General features: G+C 35.0%; 1 protein-coding gene across 1 annotated transcript in view; it reads right to left on the bottom strand.

Annotated features, from left to right (window-relative positions):
* The window catches only part of LOC149074199 (saccharopine dehydrogenase-like oxidoreductase), a 106,228-nt gene that overhangs the window by 35,875 nt on the left and 57,504 nt on the right, over positions 1–12,849 (bottom strand). The window contains exons 9-10 of the mRNA XM_089246875.1: positions 10,945–11,001; positions 5,553–5,676 (exon numbers count right to left, since the gene is read on the bottom strand). Coding sequence (XP_089103001.1) covers positions 5,553–5,676; positions 10,945–11,001 — 181 coding nt within the window. The remainder of the gene's footprint in view (positions 1–5,552; positions 5,677–10,944; positions 11,002–12,849) is intronic.

Raw genomic sequence — 12,849 nt, 5'->3', positions numbered from 1 at the left:
GCTCCTCCACATCCAGGGAAAAACTGTATAAGACCCACTTCATCTGAACTTCCCTGGTTGATGGTTTGGACAAGATGGATCCCTGTTATGGCCACCTCTATCACTAGAGAGAGAGAGAGATTCAAACCCCCCCCCCCCCCCGATTTCTTTTTGTAGAGATATGTCAGACAAAATTTATGGCACATGTGTAACCAACATCAAGGAACTTAAGACAGGAATCACAGAAGTGATTGAGATTCTTCTGCCATCGATGTCAACAGATATGTGTGTGTGTTGAAATTCAGTATCATCTGGATGTAGCCTGAGCTAAAATGGGTACTCATATTGAAATGTGTTAGTTTTATGGAGCAAATTGTAAATAATTGTAAATAATAATTAAATTGTAAATAAGCAAATTGTAATAAACATAACTTTGCGAATCTGCTTGTGTCACATTTTATGTATTATGTCTAGTTTTTACAGTGACAGTTTTTTTTACCTCATGTTTGATACAGCACCATCTGTGAGTGAATACTTTTTTTTTAATTAGTCAAAAAATTGACCCTATAAGTATTTTAGTGTAAACTGCACCTTTTTATGTCAATTTGCTGATTCTTATTAATTTTTAAAATTGTGTCAAGAACTTTTTCTTTTAATAAACAAATACAAAGTAACACAAAGACGTACATAGACGCAAACATACATTACATACACTATATGACCCAAAGAGACTTGAAAGTCCTTCCAGCAGGTCTAATGTAGGTCCATGCAGGTCTAATATTCAGTTATTTTGGTTAGCAACAGCCCTGCTATTCTATTTTATATTGATTGGTTATTATTTAATAAAGTATATACAGTAAAACCTCTTTTAACGGCCACCTTTGAACAACAGTAATCTTCAAACAATGGAAACATTCTGTTGAAACCGGACGTGTCCCATAGACTTCAACATTACAGGTAACCTTCGAATAACGAATACTTTGACCATGGAGTCAGAAGAAAAAATATGCATATCACTATAAGAAAAATAATTTTCAAGCTGATTTTCAAGGGAGTTTTTATCCCCCTAACTCTGTGGGGGGAATTATATACACTGTGTTTCAAAAAGAATCATCCAATTTGAAATGCTTATATTACGGAAAATATTGAACATAGAACCTTTCATCTAGAGATCAATATGAAAGAGACTTTCTTAAGTTGGTGCTCAAAAAGTTTTTGTATCAGCATGTATCAGAAGCCACTAGGAGTACTGCTATTTTGGATGTAGTTCTTACTAGTTCTGAGGATCTTGTTGAACATGTTTTGGTAGGGGAAGAGTTGTCTTCCAGTGATCATCGTATAGTCAGATTTCACTGTAACTTTTCCTCGGGTAAGGTTGATAACAGAAGACTGGTTCCTTGTTTTCGGAGAACTAACTTTGATGTTTTGAGAGGAAGGTTAGCGGAAGTTTTCAAAGACCGATTGGAATCAGTAGGGGTGGTAAGTCAATGGGAAGAATTCAGTGCGAAGCTGTCCCCTGTTTTGCACGAGGTCATACCCTTTGTTTAAAAAAAGCGTGTTTGTACATCGCACTCTATGTGGTTCACAGATAGCGTGCGTAACCTTTATCTTGAAAAGAAAAGAGCATTCAGAGAGTATAAAAGTGGACGTGGTGACCTATCACATTGTTTACTGATAAAAGAAGATGGTTGAAGAAAGCGATAAGGGATAGTAAAAAGGAAGTTGAATCTAGGTTGGCAGATAACATTCGCTCTCAGCCAAAATCCTTGTGAAGTCCAAGGAAGTGTCCTTGGCCCCATACTTTTTCACTTTTTGTCGATAAACTCGGTCAGGGTATCGATGGGATTGCTAGTAAATTTGCAGATGACGTGAAGCTAATGTCGGTAATCGGGAATCAAAGCGATAGGGAGTTGCTACAGAGAGAGACAAACTTAAACAGGATTGCAGCATGGGCAAATGAATGTGGGGCATGATGTTTATTGTTGACAAGTGCATTGTCGCTCATTTTGGTTTGAACAACCCAGTTGAATGATGGTTTAATCATTCAACCAGGAGTTGAATGGTGCCACTATCCAGGACTAGGGTCCCCGATTTGATAATTCTCATTGACGAGTGGCTTAGGTTTTTTGAACATTGTTCAGCAGTGGTCAAAAAAGCGAATAGAATGCTTGTGGTTTCATTTCCAAAAAGGTCTCTTCACATTCTCCTAAAGTCATTCTTCTGCTTTTCTAAGGCTAAGTTCGTCCTGGACTGGAGTATGCTGTAAGGTTTTGGAGACCATACCTACGGAAGGAGATAGACTTGGTTGAAGGGGTGCAGAGAAGAGCTATGCGTGTCCTTATTGGCACACAGGGCTTGAGTTATGAAGAGAGACTTCATTTTTTAAATATATTTATATTGGATGGATGCAGATGTCTGGGAGATATGATCAAAGTGTTCAAAATTTTCAACTGGATGGATAGGACGGGCCATGAATTATTAGTACACTGCCAATCGACTGCTTTTACAAGGGGACACCAGTATCGATTCGTAAGGGACAATGAGAGATTGTGGTGTCACAGGGAATTTTTCTCTAATAGGGTTGTTAATAAATAGAATAGCTTACCCCCAGAGGTAGTAAATTGTAACACAATTGACACGTTTAAAAAGAAATACAATAAGCATGTTAGGGTAAATCGAGAAGCTATCCATTCTTAGAATAAGACAACCATAATATTCTTTATGAGCATTGTATAATATTTTATCATGTATATATATTGTTTGTAATTTTTGATTGTGTTTTTAATTGGGTTGCTGTGTCTTTGAAATATATGACATCCATATTTGTTATGGGCATCTTTTTCTCAGCCACCTCGTTGGGCATTTTGCCTGTTGTGGCGTTGTATTTGTATTTGTGTAAACACTTAAGATTCATTTTTGTATTACATGGCTAATCAAAGTATTTTACAAACCAAATTAAAGGTGCTCAATATGTCCATATGGTAGTCAAGTTTGTATCTGAAACTTTTGCAAGCATGTTTAAATCCACTGCGAGTGGATTTCTGTGGACTACACATTCAAAACTCTGTCTGATGTGCTCCACATTTTTGTCTAACATGCGGGGGAACGGCCAGGGGATTTCCTTTTACACAGACAACCTGCATCTCGGAATTGTTTATACCATCACCTAATACTCTGAGCAGTAAGAAGTTCAACACCAGGGTATTGTCAACGAAAAGCACAATGAACAGTTGTTACGGGCTCAGACTTCACGAAGCTTAGAACACAAAACGATTTCTGTTGTGCAGTTGCCATCTTGACAAACACTGAAGTGGTGGCCAAAGGAACAGCGTTAGCACTACCTGTCAGCAACTGCGTGAAACTCGAGATTTTCCTCTTTCTACCTGTACATTAAATACAAATACAACGCCACAACAGGCAAATTGCCCAACGAGGTGGCTGACTTAAGAACATCATGGATCCCCGAGCCATTTTTTGGAGGCCCTACCTTCTACTACACCACACATGCACCCCGCCCACACCCCCCCCCCGCGGAACCCCCCAACGAATCGGTACATGCGGGAATGTGCGTGTACGTGTAGTGAAACCTGACGTGAAGTTTTGTTGTTTCTCTGTAATGCTTGTTATGTGTAGTGCTGCCATCTGCCACTAGTTTTTATAACTATGAGTGAAGTGTTATGATTGAATGATTTATTGTTGTAGGACTGTTGCTCTCTGTGGCGAGACTTTTTAACGGGGAGATCGGCTCACATTTGCACCTTGAAGTTGGGAACCACAGAAAACCAACTTCAGCCGACCACCACTGTGGGGTTCGAACCCGGATCCTCGCATCACGAGTCTGTCACTGTAACCACTCGAACACCACAGCGGCCACCGCAGTCCACCAAAACGGATTAAAAGCTGAATACAGATGTGCCAACTTTTGAAATCCAGAAATCTAGAGATTCTCCCCCCCCTCCCTAACACTCATACACTCGATCAAAAAAAATTCATAAAAATTTTTTTTTTTAATCAATCAAGAAACAGTTACATCATTTTCCCCCCCCCCCCCCAAGGCAGGTTCTGCATTGCCCCTGAGCAGAATATAATTCCACGCAGAATAGAGAAATCACATCTACATACTGTTCATAAAATATAAGTGTTTCCTTTCGTGGATGCTATCAGTGATTGATAATCTTGGGTATATGAACTCTTAAAAGCTTTATATTTAACTTGAAGTTTTATATTTTCTTTCAGAAGATGTTTAATCGGAAGAGACAATTTAAAAAAATTCAAATTACAAAGCTATCGACGGAAAACGTGTTTACCGCATGGCTGTTAATGGAATACAATAACAATTATACAGGAATTTCGGCAACCAAGGTCATGCCCCTGATAAATGATTGCTGATAAACGCTATGGAAACGAAGTCGCGTCTTTACCAGTTGCTTAAATGCGGTCACAGAGACTTTTTTAAGACTGCTCAATGGAAATGACATCGACTGTCCTCTATGGGTGTTTTCCCTAACGACGACGGTAATCATTGACGCCATGACGACGTGAAAGCTCACATAGAATCTAATTTTCTGCCAAAATCCGGAGAAATTTTAACAAATCCGGAGAGCGGGAGGAAGGATGAAAAATCCGGAGTCTCCAGCCTAAATCTGGAGAGTCGGCAGGTCTGTGAATAGTTATGTTTTTTTTTTTGAAACACCCTGTACTTTCTTTGCCTAAGTAGAAATGTTAGATGTGTACATTGAAGGCAATGGAGAGGGAAAAAGAGCCACTGAAGTGATCTATAATTGTGCTGCAGGACATTTAAGTGATCTGGAACAGCACCCCGGATTACTAATATGATCTGAGAATGTGGCGTTAGTTTATTCATACAAAATTAGATTTCAGATCGCAGGCCACATCAGATGACTCCGAGGGTCACATCTGGTGCACACATCATAAGCACAGGAGAGTTTAAAGGGTGAAATTTGCACCCCCTTCTGGTTCAGCACCAGGGGCACTAGACTCACCTGATCCACTTTTGTTGTGGCCATGTCGTTGAGAGATTATAATATTACAGAGTCAATATAATCATACTTTCAAATATAATAAATTATATAATTATCGTAATCAATTACAGAAAGAATTATCATTTTTCATGTTACATAGATAAATAAAATAGCTATTCCCAATAACGGCCACCTCCCAATAGCAGCCACATTTTCACGGTCCCGTTAGTGGCTGTTATTGGGAGATTTTACTGTATATATATTTGTACTACCATGCAAAGAAAATATAGATACAAATAAACATTACACATATAAATGTTTTAAATACAAATGTATAATATTATGCTTTTTGACATCCAGACAATTTCATACAATCATATTTTCTCATATATTTTTCAACTGATAAACAGAAATTAATTGTATTTTCAATAATTTTAGAATGAATAGTAATATTTGTTGAATCGTAATATTTGTTGAATCGTAATATTTGTTGAATCGTAATATTTGTTATGCTATATGATTGATTATTGTTGTAATTTATAGATTCCAAAAATAATTTTTATCTATATAAAGCTGGTTATCCATCCTTACCTGGACCATGAATCACAAGTTTCATCTTCTTGTCTGGTGTTTCAGTATGTTGATCTGATGAATCAGAAAGCTTGTTGGTCCATCCTTCACCAAGAAGAGTTAATGTTGTAGATGTACTTTTAACCTAAAGACATGTTGAATTATGCAATAATGCTCTTATTGCATGAAAATTTTAGAAAAAGTGCTACACATTACAATTCATGATTTTTTAAAAAAATATGTTAGCTTTGGAAGAATGCAGGTGTCCGGGGGGGGGGGGGGGAAGGATATGATCCAAGTGTTTAAATTTTTGAACTGAATGGATAGGATGGACAATGATACACTGACAATATTAACTGCTTCAACAAGGAGACAACTCCAGATTATGGCATCACAAGTAATTCTTCTCTAACAGGGTTGTGAATAAATGGAATTGCTTACTTCTCCCGGGGGAATTGAATCACAGCTTAAATATAGGGGATCCTGGTTTGATTAGTTGGTTTAGTTCTTGCCAATAAGTTTTATTCACAGTGTCACCGTGAGTGGGGGAGGGGAGTTGAAAGTTTTCAGAAGTCTGGGATGAATCTGGTTGATTCTTGCTGCTTTACACAATAAATTGGCAATAGAGGGAGCCAGCGATAAATCTCAGTCTGGAGTTCTACTAAATATCTGTCCATTAGGACCCCTGGCTTCCCTTCTGCCCAGGATGTGGTGGTCCTAGATTTTATTCATTGATAAAATGAGTATATATATATATATATATATATATTTTTTTTTTCTTTATGGACCTAACAGAGGGAAATATGGCAGGGCTCCAGATTAGGGCCCCCATGGGAAGTTGACAAAAAATGCTTTAACATTGAAAAATTTGCAATATAGTAGTATTTATATCCTGGATTTTGTATTTGTTATTTGTATTTATTCTAGCTGATGTTTTTGGCATGAAGAGATCAGTGTAATCTTACAACTGAGTGTTGTTTGTGACATTGAGAGAGATCATGAAAGTATGAACATTTTAGTTATAAAATTGTGTTCTTGTTTTGCTGTTTCTTCTCAACATAGCAAGTTTAGTGAACTGTATTTAGTAATTACAACCTATGCATAGCCCAAGTACCTGATAAGCCATACCAAGTGCTCAAACATAAGCACTGTGAATAGAGGTACTGATTTTTTTCTTCACAAATGATAGAACATTATGTACCTAGGGACAAAAAAGATGTACTTTGGAAACATTACAAAGCTTGAAACTGTGCTAGTGTAAATTGGAGCAGAATGAAGTTTGAAATTGCCCTAGTGTACCTTAAAATGTACACTTTTTCTAATTTTTAACTCTTTTTCTTTTGCTTTTTTCCTTTTTTAATATAGTTTAGTTCTACCCTCCTCTCTTGTGAGAACTTCAGGAATCCCTATTTATTTTCTTCCATCCACATTTGGTTATCTCCTGGTCAAATTTGTTGAAAAAAGATACAATTCAAATGTGGGCTGGGCCAAACAAAAAATTTTACCAAGCAAATTTGAAATAGATTTTGTATAGCAAATGCTATCATCTAGCATCAAAAAAACTGACAGAACTAAAGATGAAAAAAATTCTGTTTCCTTTCAATAGGTATGATGTAGAAAAATTATACATATTTAATTCATATAAATACATTTTTACCTCCATTATTGCTACTTTTGTGCGTATATACTGGGTGTCTTGTACGTGCTAGCGCAGCCTTCATCGCATCAACTGTCTGTCGTCAGCTCTTCGCATTTAATGCTGTTCATTCCCAAATTTCCTCTATTTTTCGAATATCTCTGTGAATATTGCAATTACAAACACGGAATTTTTTTTTGGCATCAGGAGAGACAGGTCAACAACTTTCTGACTGGAAGTTGGAGCACAGGGGAACTGTATGAAATTGTAGATTTTTTTTTTTTTCTTACACACTGTATTTTCACTCTCAAAACTGGTACAGTGGTACAGGGTAATTTTTAATGCCTGTTGAGCATTTTTTAAATTGGAATCACACCTCTATGATGGACAGTTGATGAGATAAAGGCTGTGCTAGGATACCCTGTGTATTAATGATAATATATGTGTCATTATTTCTATACTTTCCATTTGAATATATGATTTATAATGAAGATACTCATATTTTTTCCAGTAATATTTTTATATTTTTTTATTTGTAATTTTATCTTGTTTTCAAGAAAAGTAATGTTATATATATTATCCTTCTCTAAAAATCTATATTTCATGATTACACTAAAAAAAAAAATTAAATGTCAGGTTTCATACAGTATAGAGATACTAAAAATAAATTTTAGAAATTTTACAGGAAAACTGACTAAAGAAAAATGTTTGAAAAGAATGTTCCAAGGAATAACAGTCTCTCCCTACATGTTCTGCAAAGGGAGAAAATTTGAGAAACACTGGTTCAGTCAGTAAAAGACTTGTGTTTAGGGAAAATTAGTTCAATTTTTAAATAAGAAATTGAATCACCATTTTCATCTAGAAGATATAAAGACACCAAAAATATCTTTTCGATATAAATTCAAAATGGCAAATCAGATTCTTGCTTTCTGTTCCATTTATTGGCATTTCTGAATTCTTTGAGTCTTAATATTTAGCTCTCCACTTTCCTTGAATTTTGAGGTGTGCTTTACAATGGAAGAAATTTTCAAAGAGGGAAGATAGCAAAAACTGCTTATTGTAACACTTCAACACTTCATTTTACTGATTCATTCCTGAATGAAGGGTATGCCGCTTTTTTCCCCATGCATGACCTTAGTTATTTATTGTAAAAGAATAATAATAGTGTTCTCAAAATATTTTTGTGATTTTCGGTTTTTAGAGAAGTTTTTCATACTAAGCTAAAGCAAAAGGTACACATGGTTATAGCAACTATCAAAACTGAAGGAAACATCAGCTCTTGTGTATTGAAAATTTAATCAAAGCATGTAAGTTTGGGTGAATGATCACTCAAAGGCACAATCAGTAGCTAATTTAATTAACCACAAAGTCTGGGCACTTTGCAAACTGGCCAATGTCCAAAGTGCCCACATTTAAACAGTGGTTGTGACATATAGGCCTACACAGGGTTCATAAATATCATATTTTCGAAAATATCCGATATTTTGATAGAATAGTCCACATATTTTTGATTATGAATGTTTTCAAGCTTGATGTAAAGTAATAATTAGAACATATCTCTTAAGCTAAAAACATTCATCTGATATTTTTACATAATATAATGTTCTTAACAAAACTTTCTGCATTCAACATCGAAATTGTGATCTAACATTTTTGATAAAATAGTCAAGAAATTGTAGATTAAAATGTTTTCACAAATGGTGTAAACTATAAAATTTGGAACATTTCCAACGTAACATCAAGATTTACATTTGATAATTATTAATAAGATATTTTATAGATCCTGTTTCACATTTAACTGGAGAAGCAGGTAAAATATGATATTTCTGAAAATATCTATACTTTTTCTTGACTGAAAATATCAGTTGATTCTCGACTGAAACAGCCAACTATTTTCAATTAAAAATATCAACACATTCCATTTGCAACTGAAAACATGAGACTCAAATATCAAACCATTCTCTACTCAAAATATCACTTTTAAGCTGAAAATATCAGACACTTCTCTACTGAAAATATCAAACCCTTCTCTACTGAAAATATCAGACACTTCTCTACTGAAAATATCATCCTTCTCAGCTGAAAATATCAAACCCTTCTCTACTGAAAATATCATCCTTCTCAGCTGAAAATATCAAACCCTTCTCTACTGAAAATATCAGACCATTCTCAATTGAAAATATCAGACCATTCTCAATTGAAAATATCACCCTTCTCAGCTGAAAATATCAGGCCATTTCTCAATTGAAAATATCACCCTTCTCAGCTGAAAATATCTGCCTATTATCGACTGAAAATATCTGCCTATTATCGACTGAAAATATCTGCCTATTATCGACTGAAAATATCTGCCTATTATCGACTGAAAATATCTGCCTATTATTGACTGAAAATATCTTTCTTCTCAACTGAAAAAATATCAGACCTTTCTCTACTTTCTTTCAAACCAAGCACAACCCAGGTTTATTGTCATGGGCAATTTACTCGTTTGATCATTTTTGTTGCACCAGTCATTTTTTGCATATAAGGGGTAGTTAGACAAGGACCTACAATTTATTGTTGATTCCAAACGGCAGCCTCTTTTATAATCACAGAGAGGTTGGAGCGCTAATCCGTACCCAGTGTCATGTCACCATTTCTGTTGTACCCCTGTATCAGGAAAGTTTATGACAAGAATGAACTGGGTATCAAACTCGTGACACCTCTAACCATCCTTTGGTACTTTAGGCGAGTATCTTATCGACATGGACTACTGTGCCAGACAACTTCCCACCTAGTGAGTGTTGCCGGAAATATAAGTGCATGTACCTAACTGCCTGAGTGCGTATCTAATGCTGTGTCTGACATCTATATTTCAGAAGTGAAGTGAATGAAGTGTAATGACTGAATATTTGTAGAGACCTTTTCCTCTACTGAAAATATCAGGCCCTTCTCTACTGAAAATATCAGGCCCTTCTCTACTGAAAACATTACCCTTCTCAACTGAAAATATCAGCTCATTCTTGACTATTGCGTATTCTCAACTGAATATTTTTACTTTTGAATTATTTATTTACAAATGATATTTATGATTGAAATATTCATTTACCCATGAAAATATCAAATCATTTGTGATTGAAAATATCATATTTTGAAAATAAACATCAGATATATATATCACAATATATATCACTGAACCCTGAGTGAACATAATCAAGATACAAGTGAAAAAACACAAATATAGTTGGCACAGATCTCAATATTACGCATAGATATAAATCAATATAACAAGTACAGTTTATAACGATAATCTTGGTATTACAAGTGATCGTAAAAGAGCTTATGTAAAAAATATGAAATTATTTATTTATAGCAAATTGCAAAATTAAGAATCTTTGATGCAACAAAAACAAAATTCTCAGAAATGAAAGGTTTTTTCTTTTTCTCTCTGTGGAACCCTCACCCCTAATAGAGGTTGGAGGCACACCAGGGTGCTGCGACGCACAGTTTGAGAACCCGTTCTAGAGAATCGAGTACCATAAGGCAAAAACTGATTTAACAATCTGAATACTGTAAATTCAGTAATATCAGAATAGAATAATCTTACAGACTATTACAATGCAGATAAAGCAGGAATGCTTCATAATTTGTTGAACTTTCCTATGACAAGAAGTATCTTATATTTTAATATCAATGCCAATAATTATGACAATGTTTCTCGCAGTTATGATCTCTCATTACAACAGACGTACTGTACTTGTGGTTTTTTTATGTGTATATAACATAGCAATTACATACCTGTGTCCTTTTTGGTCCACCTTTTGAAAACATACCAAGTGAAAAAAAGGATGGATACTGAAAATAAAAATAAAAAATTGATATGCATAGCATAATACAGCATATACAAGGTGAATCCAACCTATTCTGCCAAACGAAATGGGGTGATAACCTATTTCAAACTGTTTTTAGTTAAGGTGGATAATTGATTACGGAAAAAATATGTGTCGACTAAAAAACCTGGATTTGTGAAATTTCTAAGAGACCTACATGCAAACCAGGGTTGAAGCTATGGTCACATTTTTTGCAAAATGCAAAAGTAGTAATAGCCACTTTTGCAAAAATGCATACAGGATGTACAAAACGAGTAGTCATCCGTCAATCATTAGCATTTTAGTATTTTGCTAAAGCGTTTTTTCCCTTTTTCACTAAAGGAAATTTTATCTTGCTTAAACCAGCCGATGTGGTATTACGAAATATTTGTAAACCAGACGTAAAAATGCATTTCTCTCCCAAAGCAAGTATTCATTCTATGTCTGTGCCAAACAAAACCAGTTTTACGATAATATGTTGCCAAATACAGTAGATACTGTCCATTGGATCATGGACAATATTATCACTTTTGCAAAGTATGGACCAGACATAACATAAGAATTTTTTTTTTATCGTTTATTTATTTATTCACATTTCAATGGGCAAGCATTGCCCAATTACTGAGATAGACAAATAGGAACAAAAACAAGATGGTTATCAGAAAACTGATTTTTTTTGGTTTGAACATTTTTTCTTTTCAAAGATTTTTTGAAGGGATTTTGAAGCTAAGAGGACTTATTTTTTCCCTATAAAAAAAACCCAGAGTCCTGATGTGATCACATCAAGCAGCTTGTATCGTATCATCCAGTAAATTTTTTCAATCACCCAGTAGTGGGAAGGGATGAAGTCCATTTTGGAGCAATTTTTGGAACAGCAAAATATAGAACACAGAAATTTAAAGAGAAACTTTTTGTCACACTTTTAGTCAATTATTTTCTTTATTCACCCGGATTCAGCACCTCATGCACAGCACAGCCCTAGAGCCACTCCTGTTGACAAGGAGTAAATGAATATGGTTACGGAACTTTAAAATCTTAAACGTTCTTTGGTAAATCATGCAGTGTCATGTGCTCAAGAAAGGGGATACCATTCATGTTCTAAATCTGAAGTGAGAAACTGATGATGGATAAATATGAACAGTTGATTTTTTTTTTTTTTTTAAATTTTATAGGCATAATTTCTGCTGCTGGCTTTTTGTTGATTGTAGAAAGTTGAATACCCAGAAAGAAATTGTTACAAAATGGGAGAAGATTTCAGAAGAACTAACATGGTGTTTGGCAATTTAACACTCGTTGAAACCTCATTTAGCAATATTGATGATTTAACACTCTTTATTTGGTATAGTTGGCAAATTAGCATGTGTAATTTGACAGACTAGCTCTTTTACTTGTGGAATGAAACATTCTGTCGAGATTTGATGCAATGATTATCGACCATAGCGATTCTGCTGTTTGGAGTGGCCACATTCGTTTTTAAAATTTTCAAAAAATATCCATGACCTTCTCTCTAATTTTGTGACTTCTTTTGACTCCCGGCATCTCAGGGTGAGAAAGGATGGATTGTAAGTTTGACATGTTTGAAGCACTGCTCAAAAAATATTCAAAAAATAAATGAAAATTAAATAATTTTATATTGAAAATTTTCCTGTTTTCAAACAAAAAAAATCTTTGCAGTGCCTGCAGAACATGAAAAGCACACATATTTAGCCAGCGAGTTTTTTCCAATAGTACTGTATTTTCAGTAGTCAAACTACTTTTCAAGGTCATGAGATAGTACAATTATGGGAGATGGTGGGAAAGGAAGAGTCATGTGGAACTACAGAAAGGTGGAAAG

This window comes from Pholcus phalangioides, unplaced genomic scaffold (genome assembly GCF_987345545.1).
Source record: "Pholcus phalangioides strain wild (caught in Gottingen) unplaced genomic scaffold, Ppha-v1.0 ptg000017l_1, whole genome shotgun sequence".
NCBI lineage: Eukaryota > Metazoa > Arthropoda > Arachnida > Araneae > Pholcidae > Pholcus > Pholcus phalangioides.
The sequence above is the reverse complement of the archived record's forward strand: the minus strand, read 5'-3'. Positions and strand labels throughout refer to the sequence as shown.